Source organism: Nomascus leucogenys, chromosome 17 (genome assembly GCF_006542625.1).
Source record: "Nomascus leucogenys isolate Asia chromosome 17, Asia_NLE_v1, whole genome shotgun sequence".
In the NCBI taxonomy this organism is placed as follows: Eukaryota; Metazoa; Chordata; class Mammalia; order Primates; family Hylobatidae; genus Nomascus; species Nomascus leucogenys.
Window position 1 is genome coordinate 70,262,111 of NC_044397.1, and position 26,563 is coordinate 70,288,673.

A 26,563-nucleotide genomic window follows, 5' to 3' on the forward strand; every position below is an offset into this window, starting at 1 on the left:
AGGTTTTCATAAGAACAAGGGTTATTTTTGCTTAAAAGATTGAAAACACATGGACCATTAAATGGGTGGTCTACAATCTGTGGAAAGATTTTTAAAACTATAAAACTATAGTTGAAAATGTATTCATTCATTCATTCATTCAGTACCTCCTGTGTGCCTGGCAGTGGAAAGTATCCTAGAGATACAAAACTGAGTAAGGTATGGTCTAGTGGAAAATTTGGAAAATAGGAACAATTCCTAGCAGTTATAATACAGTGTAATAAAGGCTATGATAAAAAATGAAGTACAGAGTGCTGCAGGAATACAAAGGAGGAGCATCAGGGAAGGATCCTGGAAGTCAGCTCTGAGGATGAGAGCTGAAAGGTGGGTGAGTCAGCCAGTATGCAGAGCGTGAGCAGGAAGACAAGTGAAATAACCCTAGTCCTGCGTTTATAGAATCTGTTTTACTTACTGGGGGAACATGAACCAGTTAAGGTATTAATTCAGGTTAAAGCGATTATTGTCATTTTCTGTCATAGCCTAAAATTATGCAGGGCCAAAAAAAAGATGCTATAAACTATGTTATTTGCAAATTAGAAATAACTTAGTTGTAACTTTAGTATTTTTAGAAATACGTAACATTGATCAAGGGCATTGGCTCATAAATTCTTAATTTTGACATTGGTTAAAGGAAGATAGTGGCAAGGCTACCCAGCCTTTTATTTCCTACTGAGTTCTCTACTTTTACTGATAGTGCCTCTGAGCGTAGGTTTTTAGCTGTCCGCCCCAAATCAGGTCAGCCTGTTCCAGTAGTATAGATTCTTTTTATGAGTAGCCACACTCCGTCCTGCCCCCTTCAAAAGAACTGTTGGACTAACAGTATGGGGGAAATGGGGGTGGTGCTGAGGTGGATGGGAGCAACCTAGGTAAAAATGCCACAGACTGCCACTGTTTTTACCCAGAGTTTCTCAGTTTTTTATGAATGAATGCTTCCCACATTGTTGCTTCCTTTTGGTTAATCTCTAGAACCCGATATGAGTGTTTTTTTTTAGAATTTTGTCCAATTTTAAAGTTGTTTTGGAGAATGGGAGTTACCAATTTCTTCACTCTGCCGTATTTGGAAGTTGACACATCTTTTGATGTATGAGTGTTGATCTAGTTTGTATCCTGGGATAAACCTCACCTGCTCAAATGCAGTATTTCTTTTCTATATTGTTGGATTTGGTTGGCTAATACTTTTAAGGATTTTCATCTATTATTCATGAGGAATATTTGTTGTAGTTTTCTTGTAATGATTTTGTCTGGTTTTGGTTTCAGGGTAATGTCATCTCCTAAAATTATTTGCAAGTGTTCTGTCTCCTGTTTTCAGAGAGATTTTTGTGTAGAATTGGTATTATCTCTTCCTTAAGTGTTTGGTAGAATTTGGCAGTGAAGCCCTCACGGCCTGGAGCTTTCTTTGTGGGTAGGTTTTTTACTACAAATTCAATTTCATTAGGAAGCTCTCCAGTTCATCTGGAGTGAACTTCGGTAGTTTATGTCCTTAGAGGAATTTTGCCCATTTTATATATGTCATCAGATGGATAATGCTTTTTAAATTTAGTCAGTTAAAATTCTTATTGGAATTTTTGTGTATATGCATATTTGGGAAGTGATCTTTTTGTTCTTTGGTTGACTTCTCCTTATTTGGATTTGGAATTAATATTGGTCTCCTATTAAGAGCTGTTGTGAGTTTTTTTTTTCGTGGTCAATTTTTTTTATTTTTCCTACTTTCTGGCAACTTGGGAAAGTTTTTTTTTTTGAAAGTTTAATAATTCATCAACGTTAACCATCTCAGCCTAGGGCTTTTTGGGAGGGAAGATACTTGATTTCTATTTCAGATATTTGAATACTTTTTGTTCTATTCAAGTTTTCTATTTCTTTTTGTGCCAGTGTTGGTGTTTTATGATTTCCAGAAATGTATCCATTTTTCCTAGGTTTTACAATTTATTAGCAAATTGTGTAGCCTACTCTTCTTATTATGTTGAGTCCATAGTTATTTCTCCCTTTTTCATTTTGCTTTTTGTTTGCATCATTTATTTCCTTCATTAGACTTGCTCTAGAGGTCTATTGTTTTAATATTTTTGAAGTTACACCTTTTTTTAGTCCTCTTTGGTTTTGTTGTGTTTCTCTTTGTCCTTATTCTTATTCTTACTTCTTTTTTGTTTCCTCTCTTCTGATGCCCAAGGGAAGTACTTAACTCTGTTGTTTTTACCTCTCTTATTTTCTTATCAATGCTTTTAAAGCTAAAATTTTCTTTATAAGTATGTAGTACTTTTTAAAGTATCTTATAAATTGTCTATTTGTGATTTTTTTAAAGGTTAAGTTTTATGATATTTAACTTCTAATCAAGAATTTTTAAAGCAATTTCTAGTTATTTTCTAGTTTTATTGCATTTATAATCAAATATATATATTTGGAATTTATTGTTACATGGTATGTGAATATTCAAAAATATTTCACTTGTGTTCAAGGATAATGTGTATTCTCTTTGTGAAGTTTATATTCTCTGTGAGCTAATTGATTGTATTCACCTTTTATGTTAACTTTTGTCAGCTTTTTTATTCAGGGAGGCAGTGTTTAACATTTTCAATGAACACTGTCAACTTTTCTATTTCTTCCTTTAGTTTTTGTCAGTTCTTATTCTGTGTACTTTGAATCTGTATTTTTAACTGCAGATATGTTGGCAATATGTATAATCTTGCTTTTTTGTTAATTTTACTAGCATATAATATTTATTGTCTTTTCATATATTTTTTGCTTAAATTCAGTTTTGTGAGACATTATAATTGCTAACAGATTTCTTTGTTTTAAACTTACCTGGTATATCTTCTTCCATTCTTCTGTTTTCAATCTTTCAGCATACTTTTAAGTATTTCTTTTGGTGACAATATAATATTAGATTTTTTTCCCTTAAGTCCAATTTGAGCATCTGTCCCTTAATTAGTGAATGTATGCTCTTTACATATATGCTAATTGTCATAATACTAGGACTTATTTCTTTCATTTTGTTTGGGATTTGTTTTCTTATGCTATTTTAGTTGCTGTATATTCTTCCTATTTATTTCTTACACTTATCAGCATACATTTCTTCTCCCAACAAGACACAGTATTTTGAAATGCTTCATCACATACCTGCCACCATCTAGTTCCTACTCTTATCCTGTTCCTTCTGCTTCATGTAGATATCATACAGAATTTTAGTCATGGTTTGTCCTAGATATAATTTCTCCTCTTTTCTTTGGTGGTTGCTTTTTTAGACTATAATGAACTTGAACATTTGACAAATGTTTTATGTCTTTGTGCCCTAGTTTTCCTATTTATAAAGTGAAAATAATTCCACCTTCCTCACATGGCTTTTTGTGGGAGGTAAATGTGGCAGTGTGAGTGAGAATCCTTGATAACATGTGAATAATTATATGAGAGGTGATTGTCAGTCAAAAAGTACCTTTTATTCCAATGCCTGCCCATTTCTACTTCACTCAAGTACTCTTTTCAATCTCCTTTTCAGAATTCGTATTTCTTTTCCTTTACCCCATAGTCCTTTGTGCTTTTATGATTAAAAGAAGTCTGTATGTGTTCCCAAGCCCAGAGCTGCTGGTAGGCTCCAGCAAGGGAGATGCTGTGTAGCCTGTTTCACCAGGTTTAGCACAGTAAGCTGGGAAAACCCAAGGGAAAAAGCCTTTGGGATGTTGATGAGTGTGGAAGGTAGGGTGTCGTTGGAGCTATCACTATTCAGCAAAAGAAGGGAACTGTGAAGGTGGAGGATATAGCATTTCCTTCTTTAACAAAAGCAGGCTTGGTGTGGGAACGGTGGGCTCCATAATGTAATGAAAACTATTTTCAGATACTATTGAAATTAAAATATATTATTGCAGTGTATGGCTTAATGTAATGGTAACTTTATTTCTTACCAGGCTCATATTGGCAACTTATTAACATCAAAATTCTTTAGTTATAAGGATTTTGATACTTTATTGTATACCTGTGCAGCGGAGTTTGACTTTATGGAAAAAGAGGTAAGATGTGATTTCTAGTTCTGTTTCCTAAGGTTTTGGCCCATACATTTTTCATAAAGGGTGCTCCTCTTAGACTCTTTATGTGCTGTTATCTCAGTTTGAAGGAAAAGGAAAATCTGGCAGCTTAGAGGAAGATTTTTCTATTTACTTTAGTGCAGCTCCCTGAGATATATGGCCTTTACTCATTTTGATAATTTAGAAATACACATTCAGACTAGCAGTGGTTTTCTAGGTGAGTCAACACAGAGGCATTTCAAGTTGCCATTTTTCAGTGATAGCATTAATTTAGTCAAGCTCTCAAACTCTTACATTTCCACTCATTTTGTGGTTATTTAAATAGATATTTGCTTTGAAACATCAAGTCCAAGCTTTTCATTCCAACAGCATTTTTCTTTCTAAAACTGTATTCAGAGATTTAGAAGGAAAGCAGAGAGTAGTTTAGCGGATTGTGAGACAGAAGCCTGCAATTTTGCTTGATGTTCTTGAACAAGCAACTCTCATTCCTCATGTTATAGTTTACTAGTTTCTAGTAGCATGCCATAAACAGATATTGTGAAGACAAAATGAGATAATACATAGGAAAGTACTTTGATATTTTAAATAAGTAAATATTTAAATAAAATATTAATTTGCAATACTGTATGAGCTGGTTTAGTTCAACAAGCATGCATATATGTGCATTTTTAACACCATCCATGTGGTACTGATTAATTACATCATCTGTGTCACCCCTTCAGAGTGGTATGTGTGTGTATATGAAACTGGCCAACAATACTCTATTGACATGTTAGTTTCCCTCATGATCCCACTGTGTTAGCCCAGTATCCAGAGTTCCAGACCAGTGGATGACAGGGCACCACACAGGAAAGTTTTATCTACCAGCCATTCGGAGTTGAGTGTGTTCTGCAGAGGTACTGTTTACTCCAGTGGCCTGTCAGTCTTCATTTATTGTGTTCTGGCAAATGGTTTTGACACACAATGGCTGACAAAGGTATATGAGTTTTAGTGTTAAACCTGCTGAAACAAAGGAAGCACATCTTGCAAGACATTGAAATGCATGTTCGTAGGGGTTCAAGACTCCTTCAAATGTTAGAGAATTAGGATGTGGTAGAAGTTTTTTAACGTTATTGAGAACATCATACATACTGCTACAACCTGAGAGTATTAAACATAAGCTATGTGATGAAAGAAATTATTGAGGCATAGCATGACTTCAGCTAATTTGAAGAAAATAGCAAAGCTGTTTCCAGCATACCATTCCTCATCACTGTAAGTATCTTAACTCACAGGGACTGTGCTGTAGAGACAGAGTAGTGTCAGTTCAGGGAACATATGTTCCAATTATGGTACACCCATGCAGTGGAGAAGAGGGGGAAATTTAACATGGTATTTCCTAATATGATATCATGATGACATGGAAAGATGCTTAAGATATATAACAGAGTAAACAAAATGATATAGTCTTATTAATCCATAATTAACACACATAAAAGTTAAAAAAAGTATAAAAGAGCAAAATTTTGACAGTGGTTTTTTGGGTGGAGAGGTAATTGAGAGGTGCACAGGCTCACAATGTGTAGGGCTTTGTTATTAAACTTATTTCTATTTTTTTTTCTGCTACTAAAGAAAATGTAAAAGTCTTTTGTTCCCCTCAAACATAGATCATTATTTTGTTTATGTGTGAGAAAGTGTGTGTGTGTGTGTGTGTGTGTGTGTTTGTGTGTTTCAAGGATATTATTTTTATCCCCCACAAAATATACAGGAAAAGCTTATTCCATTTAAGGAGCTTTACATACCTTAGATGAATATTAAGTTGGTCTCTCTAGTTAGATAAGTAGCATGCAAGAAGTGAACAGTAATCTCTTCAGTCTCATTTCACACTTACAGGTGTTTGGGTACTGTATTTTTAGTGTTTCAACTCAGCATTTTGGGGAAGTTCATTTCTATGGAAATGCACCTTCCTTTTTATGATGGAAGTCAGTGAGTAGATTGGTGAATGTTCATATTTCTCTACTTTCAGAAATTTACCTATTTCATTATTTGAAATGAAATTTTGTTTGGTTAAAATATTTCCTTCTAACAAAACATCTCTTTGAATTTCAGACTCCACTGAGATACACAAAGACATTATTGCTTCCAGTTGTTCTTGTAGTGTTTATTGCTATTGTTAGAAAGGTATGTCCATCACTTAAGAGCTCTTTCTTATAATAGAATATTTTCTTGTTTTTACATAGTAGTTGCATATACTTGGCCACATTAATCTGATACAACATTTTGTATGGGTTTAATGTAACATATTCTATGTTTTCTTAATGATAGTTTTTGATAGACATTTATATAGCTTCAAAATATTCTGTCTGCTAGCATAAAACAGACATTGGAAAAGGATGGCTCAAGTTTTGATAGTCATGTATTTTGGAAGGCATGATCAGAGACCATATTGACCCAGATACAACTTGCCTGTGTAAATTATCACTGGCTTTTACCTTTAATGTAATAGTTCCCTAAAATATTTAAAATATACCTTTCTAAGTGATTTGTGCAGTGTGCAGTAATTACTGGATTGTGTTTATTATTAATCAGAAAGAAAAAACAGTATTTGCAATGTGTTGATGAACTAGATAAAATGTTTAGGTCCCCAAGTTGGCTTTGATAATAAAATTCAAAGCCCAGATATAAATAAGGTCAAAGCAAGTGTGATATTCCCTTTCTTTCAAGAATTGTGCACTCTGTAACCAAATGTGTCTTAAGAGAATGAACAGAGTTAATCTGTGACGGAAAAGAGATGACAGACCTTAAAAGCTTCCTGGTCTGCAGCCAGTGATTCCTGTGTTAACACAATGTCATTGATTTGTAGAATATTCTGTATTATAACAAGTGTTCATATTACATATTTGTACTCTGCTTTGTATAGAACATTTTCACATGAGTATTTAAATTGGTTATTCGACAGCCCTATGGGGTAGACAAATGTTATCTCCATTTTAACATACAGAACTGAAAGATCAAAGATGTTGTTAGGAGCCTCACATCATGTCCACTTAAAAGCAAGGGAAGAGTGAGACTCGGGCTCTGCACCTTCCCCTGTCGTTGGGCTACGTCTGGTATTCAGCTGTGCACTCCGACGCACGTTTCATCTCTAATCAGTTAATAGTCAGTTCCTGCTGTGTTCTAGGCTTTGTGTGTGCTTTGCACTTTTATATAGTTTATGTGGATTTGAACCTAGTGGGTACTCAAAAAGTACTAAGCACTGGCCATCCAGAACACATGCAAAAGACAGCAACCTGAGTGGTGAGAGATGATGAAAACTATTAGCTAGGTTGTTTCGTTTAAAGAAGAAAAGATTCAGATGGAAAGCGGACAATTACTTTGAAATACGGTAAAAGCCTGCGCCTTGAAAATAAGGTTACACACATTCTGGCTCCTTAGAATCATGGCCAATTCCAGGCGGTAGGAGTTTTGACCAGAACTGATCTCAACTGATAAGGAGAGTGTTACAGATTCAAGCAGCAGCTGGTGGATTCTGAGGGCTGGATTACAGCCTGTCAGCAGTGTTGTAGAGAATATTTGTACTGGAGATAGGATTTTAGATTAGATGACCTCCTCGTTATTGCTAAATGTGAAAGCACAGTGACTGTGTTTTGAATGCTTCTAGCTGTGATTATCAACCTCTGAGCCAACTCTCCAGTTTTCTGTGTGCACTGTTAAGAAGAGGTGTGGCCAACAACGTTGGCATGGTGGAAGCAGCACTGAATGTGAATTTGAAGCCAGAAGATCTGGTTTCAAGACTGCAGTGCTTCTTAGTAGTTGTCTACCTACAGGGCGATCATTTAATCCATATGAGCCTGTTGCTCATTTACAAAATGAGGATGATACAATCTACCCAACAGGATTATTGAATATTAGCTTTGATCAGATACTACACAAATATAAGATTATGTTGTTGTGATTATTATTTTCTGAGTTATCTCTTATCTCTATACTTATATTTTCATTAAAAGTTTTACAGTTTAGAAGATACTTTATTTAAAATATCATTTTTCCCAACACAGCTTTTCTAAAGTGTTTCAAAATCTATTTACAGATTATTAGTGATATGTGGGGTGTCTTAGCTAAACAACAGACACATGTAAGGTAAATATGCTATTAAGAATTTTATTACCTCCTCTGTTCATTTATTAAATAGATATTTACAGTGTATTAATTTTATACTCACATGTTGTGTACCTAATATTTGATAATTGATGTTTTTATTGTGGTCATTTCCCTTCCTGGCATTTCTTCTTATTTCCTATCTGTGCAGAACACAGCACATCACTTATTCATCCCTCAGATGTTATCCAGTACAGTCTGACAGTAGCACTGCACATAATCTACACTCGAAGGACACAGTTTTGTACTTCAGTTCAGCAGGGAAAGTAAATTATTATGTGAGTGGTTTTAGGACCAGTGGACTGCCTTTCGGGAAATGAGCAGGGAAATATAAAACTGGATTCATACCTCACTTTTTACAGAAAATAAATTTCAGGTGAAGCAGAGAATTATGTATAGAAAAAAGCTAAAACCCCAGAATTAACCAAGAGGGTATGTTTATAACCTGAGAGTTAGAGAGGCCTATAGCATGCTTGGTATTTTCCACCATCACACCCTTTATCTTACTCTCTTACCATTTGTCACTCTTTGTACTTAAATGTTGATGTGTGACCTGTATCTCCTGAAGGGAGCGATCATTTTTGTTCAACAGTTTATGTACAGTGCCTGCAAGATAGTAAAGAATAGTAGTTCAATGAGTGAGTATTTACATATGACTAATGAACATGAGAAGGTAGTCTTGATCCTATGGTAAAGACATTTAGGTTAAAGTGAAGACCCTTTCACTTCTTATATTTCTAAAAATTAATAGTATATCCCATGCTTGCAGGAGTGGGAGGTAGTAGATGGGAGGGAAGTTTGGCAATACACAGTAAAACATATAGTGGGCCTGTCCTTTAGCCCTGCAGGTTCCACCAGTGCAAGTGTACCCTCTAGAGATGCTCACAGAAATACAGAGATGATGGGGAGAAATGCCTTTTGTAGTATTGTGTGTTATGTGAGAAATGGAAACATCCAAAATATCTACTACGATACAATCATAGAGTGGAATGTTAGGCCATCGTTATGGAAATAGGTCCAGTATACATTATTGAATTTTAAAAATTGCCAATGTGTGTGTGTATAGGATAATTATACTTTTGTTTAAAATTTAGAGGTTTTTATGTGTTTGTGCATAGAAGTGATCTGGAAAGATAAATCCTGTAATTATTAAGAGTGTGGGATTAGAGGATGGAGTGAAGGTAGTTTTAACTCTACTTTTATTCTTTTGTGGGATTTTGGGGGGAGAAGGATTGTCGAATGTGTATGTATCTATATTTTCTTTTTTTTAGTTTTTCTTTTTTTTGAGACAGAGACTTGCTCTGTCACCCAGGCTGGAGGAGTGCAGTGGCAGGATCTCGGCTCACTGCAACCTCCGCCTCCTGGATTCAGGCGATTCGTCTGCCTCAGGCTCCTGAATAGCTAAGACTACAGGCAACCACCACCATGCCCAGCTAATTTCTGTATTTTTAGTAGAGACGGGGGTTTCACCATATTGGCCAGGCTGCTCTTGAACTCGTGACCTCGTGATCTGCCTGCCTTAGCCTCCCAAAGTGCTGGGATTATAGGCATGAGCCACTGCGCCTGGCCCTATATTTTCTTTTATAATTTGAATGTACACACCCTTGTATTATTCCCTTACCTCCAAGTCTCTGCCAACATAATGGTAAATTATTGCACATACTCCTGAGAAAATCCTTGTTCTCATTTAGAAACAATTTACCGTAACATATACAGGTATATGTTTATACCTGTAACATTTGAGTTGAGGGCTAAGAGGGAAAGAAGAACGTTCTGGTTTACAATGCCAAAATTTTTCTTCATTTGAGGTGAAATTATTTTTGCAGAGCTCAGGAAGAAGCTACAAAGTTTCAGCTGTAGTACGCAACTCTGGAAGAGGAAAGTGGAACTTTTCACAGAAACAAAGCTGTCCCTTCAAGAGTAATAACTCACCTATAGAAATAATTATAGGAAACCATTGAGCTTCATGGGGTTTTCAGTTCAAATAGGATCAGAGCTCTTTTTTGGAAGAGGAGTGGCATGTTGACATTTTATTTTGCATAACTACCAAAGCCAGTGTAAAAAGGAGAAGAGTAAGACATAAATTTTAACTATCAAAGACATGAATGCCAATGTTCTCTTTACTCAAAGACCCAGGAAGTAAAGTGGGATAGAGGCAGCATGATGTAGTAAAAAGTATATTGGCTCTGAAGTCAGGCAGAATATAGTCCTGGCTGCCACTTACTAGCTCTGTGATTCCTTTCCTTGGCTGTAAATTGGGGTAATGAATGGTTGTAGGATTAGAGTTAATGGAATGTACTAAGCATATTAACATTGTGAGTACTCAACAAATGGTAACTGATAGTTTTTACTTGGTGTGAAAGAAGAATAAAGAAAGAACTGTTTCATCTCCTTCACTAGCCCCTTGTGCGTCCTGAGTTTGCTAATATATCAGTCTTTTTGAGGCTAGATTCTCAGATTATATGCTACCTGGATTAACAGTTTATTGATACACTTGTTCATTCATTAAAAATGTTGAACTCTAAGTGCCAGGTATTACTCTAGGTCTTGGGAACATACCAGTGCTTAAGAAAGAGAAGGTGTGTGTTGTCAACTCACACGTTTCTGTCTCTGACCCAGACTTCTCCCTTGAACTCAGATTTACACATATAACCACCTATTTGTTATCTCTACGTGGTTGCCTAGTGAAAATCTCAAAGGTTTTTTTCATTCCATGCTTTGCTGGGGTATCACCAGTGAGGGAGCTGGGACACCACAGTGTGTCTTTGTTGTCCTAATAAATACCCATGTAGTGAAATAGGATATAATACAATATTATCATTCTTCATAAATTTTCTTAAAAGAGTATAGCACCAGTTTTGGCATGTGACTTTCAGTTATTTTGATTTGCCTCTGTGTGTCCTGAGAGAATGTTATAGAAGTTGTAAAATTCCTATTTGCAAGATGAAAATGCAAATATATGAAGTAAGTGCTTCAATAATGAATTGATAGCAATATATTTTTTTCTGTTCCAGAAAACAGCAGTTTGATCATGGAGAGGTAAAGACTTAATATCATTATAATTTTACTTATCTTAAAGTTGCGTGCATTTGGACTTATCCTTTCTAGTTCCAGTTTCTAACTTTGTTGGCAATTGTCAGCAATCATCTTGAAAACAGCCTGTTATGTGTTTTTATGAGAATGCTACATGCATATTCACTGACCATTCATTTGTTAAAATTAACTAGGAAACTCATTTGTTCTGCTCTGATCATCTTTACGCTAATGGCAGTTGATTTCTGGAGCCCATTTAGACATACATGTGAGGTGTCTATTGCATGATTGGAAATCACTTTCCTCACTGCTCATCTTGCTTGAGGCCTCAGAGATGTGATTGGTTACTGCTCCCATCTCCTAGTGGTCCAGTCTGGTTTTGAGGGCAGTTCCAAGGTGGAGCCCTCAGATCTTGAGGCAGCAGTCATTTCTTTTACCACTGTCTTTTCTTGGTCTGATGGTAGCATCAAGGTAGATTAAAAAATGTGGGCTTTATTAACCACAGGTTTGACTCTGAGAATTACAGAAACACTTGCCTTAATGACTTTATAATTGTAGCCTTCCACTAAAATGGAACAGTTTGAAAGTGAATTTTAAGAATTGTTTTAGAAATTTCAGAACCAAAGTAGTAGTATTTTTTGTTACTAAGGAGAACATACCCCTTTCTGCATATTGCCAGCTTAGTATTCTTAAACTTCACAAACAGTAGGAGTAAAAAACATTTTCTTCTTTCTTTCAGCTGGTTTACCATGCATTGCAATTGTTAGCATATACGGCCCTTGGTATTTTAATTATGAGACTAAAACTCTTCTTGACACCACACATGTGTGTTATGGCATCACTGATCTGCTCAAGACAGGTAATATGTTATGTTGGAGTATAGCTACTATGATAATTTTAGTCTTTATTATTAGTGGCCCTAAAATAATGAATTACAAAGTCTTTTAAGTGATTATAGTTAAAGCTCTTCATGGTTTTGTACTTATCTTTCTTAAAGGGTAAGGGCCAAAGCTGATCATTTTCTATCTTTCTAAAGATTTAAAATAGTTGTTGGTGTACAACAAATACCGATTTAGTACAGACTGAGTTCATGAGTGATTACTGCAGGTGCTGATAGAAAGCAGAGCTTAATTGTACAAATAATAACTTTTTTTGTTTTGACATTCATATCACAAAGAATTCTAACAATTTCAAAATTATGTATTCTTTTTTTAGTATCAAACTTAACTTTTTTTTTTCAGTTGGTTCACATTTGTGTGCACATTCTTGACTTGTGCTTTTTAAAATTTAGTTTAAGCCTTCCTTGGCGGTTTGCTGCTTATTTTTCCTGGATAACTGCCTCCTTGTTCTGTATTCACAGATTTATGCTTCTCCCTAGTGTCACCTTTCCATCAGTCAACCAGCCTAGGTACAACAGCAGCACCTCCCTTAAACGTAGCAGATAGTCACTAAGCACCTACACTGTGCACTCTAGGGATGGAGGAGAGAGTAGTGGACAGAAAAGTCAAAAGCCAGTGTTTATAAGCCCTCAAGAAACTTGAAATCTAGCTCTGTAGACACGTAGAGAAAGATCAAGAGAACAAAGTGTTGTTGTGGAGTGTGGACTATTTGCATGTGGAAAAAATTGGCCAGCCTTGAGGTTCCCAATCAGAATGTTGTATTATGTTAGAAAGGCACTACTTTCCACCTTTCTGACCCCTTCAGGCAGGCACAGGAAAGGAGGCTGGTTGGAAGCCTTTAATCTTGAGTCTTATCCCACAGCATGACTGATGATATAGGTTGGTGCAAAAGTAATTGTGGATTTTGTCATTAAAAATAGCAAAACCTGCAATTACTTTTGCACCAGCCTAATAGAAAGTGTCACCCAGGGCAGGTTTTGCAAGTGTGGGGTTCCTGCTGGTCACACAGGACCTCGCATTCAGAAGGACCCTGAACTTGGTTGAATGTTTGCTGCTGCTGTTTTGAACGTCTTAATAATTTTTTAACAAGAGACCCCACATTTTTGTTTTGCACTGGGCCTTGTAAATTGGTTGTGCCTTTACTTGAATCTGGGAGTAGAGAAAGCAGGTTGAGAAAAGAGCTTCCTACATTGTGTTCCACTTATATGAGGCTGATGGTAGAATTCTTTTGATCCCAAAGATTATTATTTTGGGGCTTTTTCTTCAGGATAATTAATCCTTTATTTGGGACTCTAGCAGAGGCCACATTCTTCTCTGGGAAGAAGTTTTGCATAACAGATGCATACTACTTTATACTAACAATTACCAATGTATTCTTAATTTGGTTTCAGCTATTTGGATGGCTCTTTTGCAAAGTACATCCTGGTGCTGTTGTTTTTGCTATATTAGCAGCAATGTCAATACAAGGTTCAGCAAATCTGCAAACCCAGTGGAATATTGTAGGGGAGTTCAGCAATTTGCCGCAAGAAGAACTTATAGAATGGATCAAATATAGTACTAAACCAGGTAAAAAAAAAAAAAAAAAAAAAAAAAGTCATATTATTTAACTGTTTTTCCCACAATTTTATATACCACTGCAAACTTTTAAACCCTAGTTGTTTCCACTGATCTCACTCTTTCTAAGCAATGTTGCTTTTAGAATATCTAAAACAAAGGAGGTATCAATCCTGTTTAAATGGTTTACAGGGGAAACATTATACATATGTTCCTAGTAATTTATTCTGCCATTTTTTATAGATTTTAATTTTTTCAAAATTTATTCGCAGTCATAAATGCCATATTTAAAATAATTTTTACTGTGCTTATTTTCTTAATGTATTTTTAATATTAGTCCTTCACATTCCTTCTTGAAATAGACTCATGGAATGTGACATTTTATTCATGTGTGTGGAAAGGGAGACTTTGTTGTCATCTGAGTATCAAATGATTGAATACTAAATCATCTTCCAGAACTCCTTGTTACTATAAAGCTTTCCTAGTCCATTTGATACTTCTTTTTTAGATTCAGGAAAGATTTCTAAGATTTTTCTTTAAAGAAAGAAATCTTTAATGATGAGATGATGAAGCTCTATTTTCCAAGGAAAATAGTTTACCCAGGCCTGGCTGCCAACTGCTACTTTATCAGTCATCTGACTTCATTCTAGTTCTGCCATTGAATCTTGAAGTCATGAACCTGCTGGACCTCTGCTCTGTTACCTGTGAAATAATTGATTTAAACTTGAAGGAGACCCCTTCTCACCCTCAGTGAGTGTCTTCCTGAGACCTTCCTCTTCCTTTCCAGATGCAGTGTTTGCAGGTGCCATGCCCACGATGGCAAGTGTTAAGCTCTCTGCGCTTCGACCCATTGTGAATCATCCACATTATGAAGACGCAGGCTTGAGGTCAGTGCACAGTCTCGCATCATCAAACAAACCTCCCATGCAAACAGACAGTGAGTGGAGGACACTGGCAAAGTAATGAGGAATGTTCCAAAAGGATATGATGAACTGAGGCTTATCGAGTCAGGGAGCAGAAAGCTGAAATAAGACTGCTAAGCTCTAAACAAATCCGTTAAGGCTTCACAGGGCAGGAAAGCGACAACTTTGGGGACTGTCTTCTCTACCAGGCAGAAAAAAGAAGTCATACTATCGCACTTTCCCACAGGTTAACAGGGCTCTAAAATGTCCAAGTCCTTTTCATCCTGTAACTCCCTGAAGAGTTTAGCTTAGAGTGTTTATTAAGTTTTCTCATAGGTGATTTTTCTTGAGTTTGGAGAAGTCATTTGAAATAGAATCCCATTCAAAGAGGAGTTTATTCTGGTTTTCACCAGTATAGCCTGTTAGAATGATCTTGGGTGTTTTATGTTTTTTTTTTTTTTTTTTTTTTTTTTTTTTTTTTTTTTTTTTTGAGACAGAGTCTCGTTCTGTCGCCCAGGCTGGAGTGCAGTGGCGCAATCTCAGCTCACTGCAACTTCCGCCTCCCGGGTTCACGCCATTCTCCTGCCTCAGCCTCTCCTAGTAGCTGGGACTACAGGCGCCCGCCACCACGCCCGGCTAGTTTTTTGTATTTTTAGTAGAGACGGGGTTTCACCGTGGTCTTGATCTCCTGACCTCATGATCCGCCCGCCTCGGCCTCCCAAAGTGCTGGGATTACAAGCGTGAGCCACCGTGCCCAGCCGTTTTATGTTTTTTTAGATTTTTTTGAGACTTTAAAAAATAATTTAGAGACATGTTGTCTAAATTTTTTTTTAATTTAATTTTTTATGCAGTTTCTAAGGCAGGTGAAGCTATTCATTTTCTAAGTGATTAGGTGAATCTTATTAGCATCTTCTTTTGCATAACAATGGCATGTACATTCACAAATAAGCTTTTTCAGTAAAAAATCAATCTCATCAAGCTAATTTCCAGACCAATTTTGTCAAATAAGTTTAGTTTTTCTTAAATCTAGAAATAAAACGAAGAACCATTTAATGTGAATTATTGTTGATATCAAATTTGGGACCGTTGCAGCTTCAGAGTAGTCCTATAGTTGTGTTTGTTGTAGTTCATCCCTGTTCACACACAGGGTACCTTACTCTTACATGTGATAGAGTAGTGAAGAATTTAAGACAAATAAATAAGTGAACAAACACAAAGAGACCAAGTTTGGAAATGTAGGGGTGTATTAAAGGTCACCCTCTTCTCCCACGACTTGTCCTCCCTCTGCCTTCTGCTTTTGACCTCACTGATGCCCCTTAGCGGGAACTTCCATGGGGAATTTCCTCCTGACTGGATTATTCTTCATCGTCTTCTAGTCTAATTCAGTGCTTTCTTCCAAATGTGTTATTGTATCGTTTTAGTCTTGAAAATTTTATGCCCAATTATTTTTCTTTAAAGAGCCAGAACGAAAATAGTATACTCAATGTATAGTCGGAAAGCAGCCGAAGAAGTGAAGCGAGAACTGATAAAGTTAAAAGTGAACTATTACATTCTAGAAGAGTCATGGTGTGTAAGAAGATCCAAGTGAGTATCAACACAGTTAACATTTTATAATCGTAAGACACGAAGGTTAATTCAAGCACATGGCACATGCTTTGCTGGTGGCGGGGGTGTGTATGTAACATAAAATATACATGGAAAAACTTTTTCCCTTTTTTTTTTTTTTTTCTTTAAACAGGCTCTCACTCTGTGGCCCAGGCTGGAGAGCAGTGGCATGATCTGGGCTCACTGCCGCCTCCGCTTAATTTTTGTATTTTTAGTGGAGATGGGGTTTTGCATGTTGGCCAGGCTGGTCTCAAACTCCTGGCCTCAAGTGCTACTCCTGCCTTGGCCTCCCGAAGTGCTGGGACTACCGGTGTGAGCCACCACGCCTGGCCTGAAAAAACTTTTTAGATAATGATTTGGAGACTTTGTTTTCTAGTCTTTATAAATATCTTTTTTTTAAATAATGATTTCTATGTGTATACTACCTTAAAGAGATTTTATTGGCACTAGTTGATAATCTCCCAAATTGTTCATATTTGCTTTTGATGTTTTAAAAGAAACTTTTATTTAAAGTTGGATGTATTTTCTTTCAAAAGACTTCCAGGGTCTGAAACCAAGTAATGGGGAGTCTCTTTTGGTGAAGTCAGGCAGCTGAGCACCAGGGGCCGCATTATCCTTACCGGGTCTCTGTGCTACACCATGTCCTGTCAATGGATGGGATACCCTGTCAGCATCAACTCAGAATGAAGCTTTTATTTCCTAGTGTTTCATGTCTTATTTGAATGGGAAAATAACTCTACTGTGACCCACATTCTCTTGGGTTTATAAAGTTTCTATTTCCACAGAGTTGTTTACTAAGCTGAGTATAGCTCCAAGTGACAGTAAGATCTTCAAAGCAGATGTGAATCTAAAGCTATCTAGAAATGTGGCACATAAGTGACTGGACAGCACGTGACAGTAGCTTGCTTTAAAAGCACCAAAACATTCACTTCATGAAGAACACAATACAGGAACAATTTTATCAGAAATAAACACTATTTTATGGAATAATAATATTTTTTAAATTCTTACTACTCTGTAACTAACCAAAAGTGTTCAAGAGATTGCTATATTTGTGGCTTGATCATACTTGCCCACCATATATTTCAGTGACACATACGGTATTAAGACAACATTGTTAAATATTGAGTGGTGAGTGAAAAATAGTTCTGTGACATAGTATCTACAGCTTTGCTCACAAGGAAACTAAAATAATTGTTGATTGTAGAATGATTTTCCTATGAATGTGTGCCATGTGGTTTGAATTCAGTTAGGATTTATAGAAAATGTTATTTTGTAATAATTCAGAAAATGTTTTAAGCATTTGTGGATATATATATGAAATTCATATACTCACCTTTCACATTGTTATATAAATTTAGGACAGAAAAGTTCTAAGCATCTCATGATGATCTTATCAGGAAATTATATGAAATGACTGGTAGGCTGACATTTGCAATAGGAAGAACTCAGTTCTTAGCATAGCTTTCTACCAGAATGAGGATCTTCTTTATTTCTGTGGGCTTCACTCTCTTGAAACAACTGTAAGTTACTGGAACATAAAAATAATTCTCATAACCTTTTTTCTCCAAGCTCACAATGAGCCTTAATTCGAGAGTTCCTTTTTTTCCTAGACCCCTACATACAGTTTGAATATGTGAAAGTTGCAGAGGCTTTGTGCTATAGAGTGTTGGGAGAGCTCCCTGGATTTGCATAGCTTTAACAGTGTCATGTTTGGGTAGGCAGAGCACTGTTTTACCCACACAAGAAAGGATATGAAGGCAAATTTAGGAAATATGGCAATAAACTTTGCACACTAAACAAAATCAGCAGACATTAAACTGACTTCAGGTCACTTATGAGCACTCAGACTGAGAATTGGGGTGCAGAAGAGGGTGTGCTGGATTTCCCCATCTGGACCTTGACTTGCCATTTATTGTGTCTGTCACAGCAGGAGTTGAGTGGGAGGAAGCTTCTAAAATGACTCTCTCATCTGTTTTCCCCACTCATTAAAACAACACTCTCCATCTAGTACAAGATCTAAGCCAGGCCGATGACACACTGTCAGGAAACCTTGGACAGGTCCACTCTGCTTCAACCTTGACACAAAACAAAAGCTGTGCTTTCTGTCCCAACAGGGAAGCAAATGGGGAGTTCAGATAGGAGAGGAAAGTGAAGAATGACTAATATTTATCTAGTGTTTACATTTAGAGTAGGAGGTTTCTTGACAAAGCTTTCTGCCAGGTTTGGGACCTTCTTATTTCCTTGGCCTTCACTCTCCATTTCAGTTATGATCAGCCTGAAACCGCTGTAGATTGCTGGGATGTGAAAGTATGTTGGAATGGGGGAAGCAGATGGGGAACTCAGATAGGAGAGGAAGAGGAAGAGGGACTAATATTTATCTAGTGCTTAATCTGTGCCTGGCAATTGGTGAACACTATGTTTAAATGATCTCATTTACAAGTGGCTTAATTGTATGGCTTGATTATTCCTTAAATATTTGACACTGTGTTTAAATATAAACACTCAAATCTATTTGCATGCAAGTTGTAGATTAGTTTTTAATTAACTACAGTTCTCTGCTTTCTTTACTCCAATAATACAGTTGACATGGAATACATGTATTTAGAAGGAAATTATTCAGATTTTCACTAATGCTATTTGCAGATGGCTGGCCTGGGGAAACCTTGGGAAACTCAGATGAGGACTAAATAGTGTTGCACAAGGCAAACAGAGCTCTCCAAGACAGCTGTTTGCCCTCTTTTTCCTAAAAGCTGTTGAACTCAGAAAAACTATGGGTCATTCTCTACTTTCTGTGTGTCTCACTGTCTGCCACCATGGGCCCTCAGTGTTGTAACAGTTCAGCCTTGACGTGTATGAGAAAATTAAAAGGTAGAAAACCCATGCCCAGCCATATGATCATAGGTGTTCCATGTCAGTAGAAACCAGTGTCAGCAAGGATGTGCAAAAAGTGTGCACTTGAACCCTCTTCATGGGAACACTTATTGGCAAAACATTTCTAGGGGATAGTTCGATGAAGGGAAGGTAAGAAAAAAATTGTGCAGTCCTTTGGCAGAGTGATAATGTTGCTTCTAGAGCAGGGGTCTCCAAGCCCCTGGCCATGGACCAGTACTGGTCTGTGGCCTGTTAGGAACCCAGCCTCACAGCAGGAAGTGAGCAGAGGGTGAACAAGCATTACAGCCTGAGCTCTGGCTCCTGACAGATCAGTGGCAGCATTAGATTCTCATAGGAGTATGAACCCTATTGTGAACTGCACATGCGAGGGATCTAGGGTACATGCTCCTTATGAGAATCTAATGCCTGATGATCTGAGGTGAAACAATTTCATCCGAAAACCATCGCCCCCACCCTCCAGTCCATGGAAAAATTGTCTTGCACGAAACCAGTCCCTGGTGCCAAAAAGATTGGGGACTGCTGCTCTAGAGGTTTAGTTTGCAGAAGGGAGCTCTGCACAAGACTGCTTGTAGCTGCATTGCTTTATAATGGCAAAATGGGAAACAAAGTATCTGTCTGTAAAGAATTGGTTAAATAATACATATGAGAACTAGCAGCTTTTAGAAACAATAGAGTAGATCTTTATGCACTGAGATGGAAAAATGGTGCCACATTTTATTATTCAGTATAGAGTCCCAGAATAATTCCATTTTTGTAAAAACAACTCAAGGGTTGAAAACCCCGTCAGGGTTTTCCAGAGGGACAGAACTAATAGGATAGATGTGGCCGGGCGCAGTGGCTTACGCCTGTAATCCCAGCACTTTGGGAGGCTGAGGTGGGCAGATCACGAGGTCAGGAGATTGAGACCATCTTGGCTAACATGGTGAAACCTTATCTCTACTAAAAATACAAAAAATTAGCTGGGTGTGGTGATGGGCACCTGTAATCCCAGCTACTCAGGAGGCAGAGGCAGGAGAATGGCGTGAACCTGGGAGGCGGAGCTTGCAGTGAGCCGAGATCACGCCACTGCACTCCAGCCTGGGTGACAGAGGGAGACTCCATCTCAAAAAAAAAAAAAAAAAAGGATAGTTGTATATATGAAAGGGAGTTTATTAAGGAATACTGACTCACATGATCACAAGGTGAGGCCCCACAATAGGCCATCTGCAAGCTGAGGAACGAGGAAGCCAGTCTGAGTCCCAAAACCTCAAAAGTAGGGAAGCTGACAGTGCAGCCTTCAATCTGTGGCTGAAGGCCCAAGGCCCCCTGGCAAACCACTGACGTAGACCCAAGAGTCCAAAAACTGAAGAACTTGGAGTCTGATGTTCAAGGGCAGGAAACATCCAGCACAGGAGAAAGATGGAGGCCAGAAGACTCAGCCAGTCTAGTCCTTCCACATTCTTTTGCCTGCTTTTATTCTAGTCATGCTGGCAGCTGATTAGATGGTACCCACACAGATTGAGGGTGGGTCGACCTCTCCCAGTCCACTGACTCAAACGTTAATCTCCCTTGACAACACCCTCACAGACACACCCAGAAACAATACTTTGATCCGTCAATCCAATCAAGTTGACACTCAATACTAACCATCGCAGCGTCTATGTATATAATGATATCCGTGTCTATATGTGTGTCTGACATTGGATAAGAAAAGATCCAGCAGATAGCAAATACTGTGTGTTCTCACTTATAAGTGGGAACTAAGCTACCAGGATGTGAAGCATAAGAATGATATGGACTGTGGGGACTCAGGGGAAGCGAGGAGTGGGGTGAGGGATAAAAGACTACACATTGGGTACACTTTACACTGCTCTGGTTATGGGTGCACCAAAATCTCAGTAACTGCCACTGAAGAACTTATCCATGTAACCAAAAACCGCCTGTTTCCCAAAAGCTATTGAAATAATTTTTTTTAAAAAAGGTTCCAGCAGGATATATGCTGGATTGTTTATAGAAGTCACCTCTGAGAAATGCTATTGGAGATGATGGTGACTTTCATTTCTTAAAATGTATGTAGGTCTATATTTTGATACTTTTATAATGACTGATTACTTATAAATTAAAGATGTTATTTAAAAAGGGAAAATGATGTACATCCCTGCTACAGTGTTTGCCTCATGGAGGAGAGTGAGGGAGAGACTGCTACTAAACATAAGAGGGACTTGGGAATTTTTTTTTCTCTTATTTAAAAATAAAAAGGGAAGCAATTATGACAAAACATGAGCAGTTGTCAATTCTCTATAATTTTCCCATATGTTTTTCTGTTTTTTAAAATTCCTCAAAAGGTAGATAGCAGCATCCAACAGTTATATCTATAAAACTGTTCTTGATTTAAAATAAATGGTACTGTTATTTTGAAGGACTTATTTAGGCAAATGTCATATGATGCCAATTTTACTTATTCTATTCTTTATAAAGATATATTGCTTTTGAGATTTATGTGTTTAAGATGTATGCTCAACACTACCAGAATTTCTTTAAATTGATTCATTCTAGAATATCAACTGTCCAATTTAAGATGTTTTGACCTACTGATTTTTTGACTTTATGACAGTGTTAAAGCCATATGCATTCAGTAGAAAGTATACTTCAAATACCCATACAACCATTCTGTTTTTCAGTGTCAGTACAGCATTCAATAAATTACATGAGATATTCAATGTTTTGTTGTAAAATAGCATTTGCATTAGATGATTTTGTCCAACTGTAAGCTAATATAAGTATTCGTAGCATGTTTAAGGTAGGCTAGGCTAAGCCGTGATGTTGGGTAGATTAAGTGTATTAAATGCATTTTCAACTTATGATGGGTTTATTGGAATATACCCCATTGTAAGTTGAGGAGCATCTATACAATTAATGCAGCTTCCCTGTGAACTAAGCATATTTGTTCATTATAATTTTTTAAATCAATGTCATACGTTTTTCTGTGTGAATGGTGCTAGATACCTGATCTCTCATTAATCCTGTCAAAATGTTCAAAATAGTTTTTCTTAAAGCTATGATTAAACATGAAAAAATTTTAAAGTGGTTTAAAGGTATTAAAATATAAACATTTGAATAATGCTAAAAAATGAGAAAAATACACTTACCATTAATTTTTTTAAAACCAAGAATAAGTACTTGATAAGCAACTAAATGAGTAAACAGTACTTATTTGACAGAAAATGTGTCTCTCTCTCCTCTGAGAAGAGAGAGATCAAGAGAGAGAGGGAGAGAGAGAGTGTTTATTGTCATGGGTGTTTATTTCCCCATTTTACAAATGTGAAAACTAAGACCAAGGGAAGCTACCTGCCCAGAACCACATTCTTGATAAGTAGCTGAGGCAGAGTTTAACTGAGGTGTCTCTTTCCCCAACACCTGCATATATGTATCTGCAGGTCTGTTTCTTTCCTTATAATCACCTTTGCTGCATTGACCTTGTCCTAAGGTGAGTCACAGCAGCTTATAAAAACATAAATAGCTATATAACAGGATTGTTTAAAAACTAAAGTAATTTAAGTGGAAAAAAGGAAATGAGGTCAGGAATATAAGGAGTGCTCTGCTTTCTCTGCAGTTATATAATGCACATTGATTTTTAACATGTACATTCATTTTTCTAGGCCTGGTTGCAGTATGCCTGAAATTTGGGATGTAGAAGATCCTGTCAATGCTGGGAAAACTCCCTTATGTAACCTCTTGGTGAAGGATTCCAAACCTCACTTCACCACTGTATTCCAGAACAGTGTTTACAAAGTCCTGGAAGTTGTAAAAGAATGACTGCTACATGAACCGCTGCCTACGGAGAACTACATCAGTAATGGTTTTAATGTTTTGCTAAGTTAGGTGTTGTTCATATCCCCAAAACTTTTATAGGTAACTGTTTTCAAATAGAAAACGTTTTATTTGGTCAATTTGAATGTCATTCTAATTATAAAAATGACTTACACCTTTATCAATTGGTTACTATTTCATGCCCCCTTTAAAATTTGCTATGCAAATGAGTATATGCTTGGACTTGATTTCAATATTTGTGCTAAAGTGAGCAAAGCTACCTGTATAAAGAAAACACAATGGGTTGTGACAAGGATGACATGAAAATACAGGACAATTCTGACAATGTAGGGGCTGATTTTATAGTGTAAGAACTATTAATGCCCCTTGCTTCTTTTTTCTGCCTCTTGCTCTTGTCTTTTGGACATTTCAGTGATGATTGTAAGTTCTTCGGTCATGTCAGCCCCTGTCATCAGCTTGAGTTACAGTAGATGGGGCAGACATGGAGTGTTTGCTATGTAGAACTGTCTGTCTGTTTTACTTCCTTGTGCTCTTTTTGTTCTCTGTTCTCTTGTTAATGAAGCTTTTCCTGCCCATTATTAATCCAAACTCTTGGACCTTGTGGTTAGGAAATTCCCTTAACTTCCAGCCATGTGGCATTATGATGTCTCTTTCTCTCTCTCTTCCTCTCTCTCTTGATCTCTCTCTTCTCCTCTTCCCCACATTTTCTGTCAAATAAGTACTGTTTACTCATTTAGTTGCTTATCAAGTACTTATTCTTGGTTTTAAAAAAATTAATGGTAAGTGTATTTTTGTCATTTTTTAGCATTATTCAAATGTTTATATTTTAATACCTTTAAACCACTTTAAAATTTTTTCATGTTTAATCATAGTTTTAAGAAAAACTATTTTGAACAACCCCAAATATAGTGCATCTAGAAACTAATGTATATTTGAGTAGACATCATTTATAGTGGAACAGTAAACTGTAGTACATGGTAATTTTTCTTTTACTATTAAGATACAATAAAACATGACTAATTTTGCTGTCAAAAACGTAAAGAATAATGATAAATGGAGTTTTTATATTTTACTTTTAAGATTGCCTGTCTTTAATAAGACAAAGCCTTAAGCCTTATGTTATAATTTTGGTTCTAAAAACCATCATTTCAGTATAAGAAATGAGTATATTTTGTCCTCCTCTTTAGTTTTTTTCTTCCTATTTATTTTTGTTTTGAAAAATTTCTACACCTTCTTTGAATTCCTTGTATGAATTTTTGTTTCTTAGAAGTTAGTTTGTGTGAAATGAGATTCTTCAAAACGATGAAACCTCATAGCTCTGAGAAAAGGTTTTAGGGTTTTAAATTCTAAGCAAACCGTGACTATGGCTGACTGACTACACATTTAATTATACTGCTTCTCTTTCTTAACCACGGGCAGATTAACCTCATTGTGGATTGTCCTTGAGACCTCAGTCCTCAGGCATGGTTTCTGGTGCCCACTCCTGGAAGCCTCTGTTCCCTTTCTACCTTCTTACCAGAGCCCAAGGGCAGGCCTGGTCCCGGGGAAGCAGCAGCTTGGTGACATGAGTCAGCTGCAAAGGCTGAGGAGTGTGCCCTCAGAGAAGCACCGCCCCCAAGCCCTGCCCCAGCGCCCAGAGCTGAAGCTCCCAGGGATGCTCCTTCCCTGGAGGCGGCCCAGGAGAGGGACTCTGGCAGTGTTCTTCAGATTTGTGGCCACTGTTTCTCATTTGCTGGTTGACTGTTTTTATTTCTTAGGCTTTTGCTAGTTTTAGAAAATGGGAAGCAGCCCATGATTTGTGGATTAAAAGCAACATTTGAGCGATGATGCACAACAGTCCAGGAAAATGGGCAGTCGACACTTGAGGCTGAGGATGGGAGTCGACATGGACAGGGAGAGGGAGGTGCGTTCTGCTTATCTGTGATTGTTTCTCACCTGAGTGTGGCTGATTGTGTACATCCAGCAGTTACCATTTTTAAAAATTATAGTTTTACATTTATTTTGTATTTTTCTCACCCCCAGTAATTTCCTTCCAAATAAGTTCACATGTAATAAGTCTAAATTCTGTATAGGAAAAAAGCATTAAAAATACTATTATAACTGCTTCATTTGCTGGGAACCATTAAAAGTAGTATAAATTAGCTTTTTCCAGAAGGATCCTTTTGTAGCAGTGTTTATGAATGTAACCCCCAGCAAAATATGGCTATATATTAGGGGAGCCAGTTCGGAGCAGAGACCTGAAGGTCCCTGCTCACAGCACCAGCATTGTGGAGCATCCGCACCTTTGACGGCAATGCAGAGTGATAGCAGGTTCCATAGGCATGACAAAACAGTATTAAAGCTCAGTGTTTTGCATATTTTTAGCATTTAAAAATATTTTTGCTTTAGTGTGAGGAAAGTAAGGATGGGCAAAGAGGCAATCAAAATAGCTATTGCTATGACATTTTCAAAAACAAAGTTGGGGCCGTATTTCTTTAAAAAGATAAGCCTCTAAAAATGCTTGGCAAAAAAAAAATAGTGTTAAAATAGGCCAGTGATATTAATGAGAAAATGAAAGTTTGTGTCAGGAATAAAGTGATACTGCATAGGAGTATTGTATTTTTATGAATTTTATGCCAGTTGTTTACATGTACTATATATGTTAAATAAAAAAAATCATGAGAAATGAGGGAAGTGTTTTTCTTGATTGTTATTTTCATTTCCACCTTGATTGTGAAATGGTATGGTGTCATCAGCCGAACACACACCCAGGCAAGAAAGCACCATATTCCAGTGACAGATAAAGAGCCCAGGACTTGTCTGGGTATGCTTACACACAGGAGGGCATATAGGTGTTTCTAATTAAGTGTCTTTATGCCCCTTGACTTTTGCTTTCGATACTCATGCTGAATTTATTTATTTCTGTTTCCAGATGACTAGACGTTCACTTTGCAAATAATTGTTGTGACTCTATGTTTGCTCCAGACACAGAGCTTTTATTGTCACCCAAAGATGCCTATGGGAACCAAAAGAATCAAGCTGAACCAAGATTTCTGCCAGAATCAATTTCCTCAAGCCAGAAGGTTTTATCATTCACAGTCTGTGCAAAGGATTTTTTTTTTTTTTTAAAGAAAAACAGACTCCTTTATTGATTTCTCCCTTTACCCTGCCTCTCCTTGCCCCTTATTTTGCCCGACTTTGGGATCTCACCTGCATGGAAAAGGATTGGAGGGCATTCCTACTTTCGGGGGCACTATGTGACTCCATCTCTCAGCTCTGACTCAGGACCTTTTGCTTGGCCCTAAGCAGAGGTGTGGGAGGCTGGGGCTCTCTGATGCCCACACAAGGTCATTGGGAGGTTGACCAAAGGATACCAAGCAGATTGCTGCCCCAAAATATGACTCCCTTGCCTATCCAGGTGTCTATAAACCCATCATTAGAAAGACAGTCTTTAAGACTCATTTCCAGTACTTTCTGAAAAAGAAAGCAAATTCCCCTGAAGGCATAACATACTAAGCCCCTCTCAATCAGCAGTAGAGAGAGGCTGGGCCAGTGGAAAGGTCAAAGTCATGAGCCAGGTGCACCCGGCTTCTAATTCTAGCTTGGCCATTTACTATCTGAAATCCTAAACTTCTGCGAGCCTCAGTTTCCTCATCGGAAAGCATGGAATCAATACTACCGAGCTTGCAGGGTTGTTGTG

The 26,563-nt window shown here is 37.2% G+C and overlaps 1 protein-coding gene across 1 annotated transcript in view; it reads left to right on the plus strand.

Annotated features, from left to right (window-relative positions):
* The window catches only part of LOC100606199 (dpy-19 like C-mannosyltransferase 1), a 108,533-nt gene extending 82,981 nt beyond the window's left edge, over positions 1 to 25,552 (plus strand). Inside the window, exons 14-22 of the mRNA XM_030795781.1 lie at positions 3,933 to 4,034; positions 6,138 to 6,209; positions 8,119 to 8,168; positions 11,201 to 11,225; positions 11,959 to 12,078; positions 13,510 to 13,684; positions 14,460 to 14,559; positions 16,033 to 16,158; positions 22,713 to 25,552. Of these exons, the coding sequence (XP_030651641.1) occupies positions 3,933 to 4,034; positions 6,138 to 6,209; positions 8,119 to 8,168; positions 11,201 to 11,225; positions 11,959 to 12,078; positions 13,510 to 13,684; positions 14,460 to 14,559; positions 16,033 to 16,158; positions 22,713 to 22,869 (927 nt within the window). The 3' untranslated portion in view covers positions 22,870 to 25,552. The remainder of the gene's footprint in view (positions 1 to 3,932; positions 4,035 to 6,137; positions 6,210 to 8,118; positions 8,169 to 11,200; positions 11,226 to 11,958; positions 12,079 to 13,509; positions 13,685 to 14,459; positions 14,560 to 16,032; positions 16,159 to 22,712) is intronic.
* The last annotated feature ends 1,011 nt before the right edge of the window (positions 25,553 to 26,563 follow it).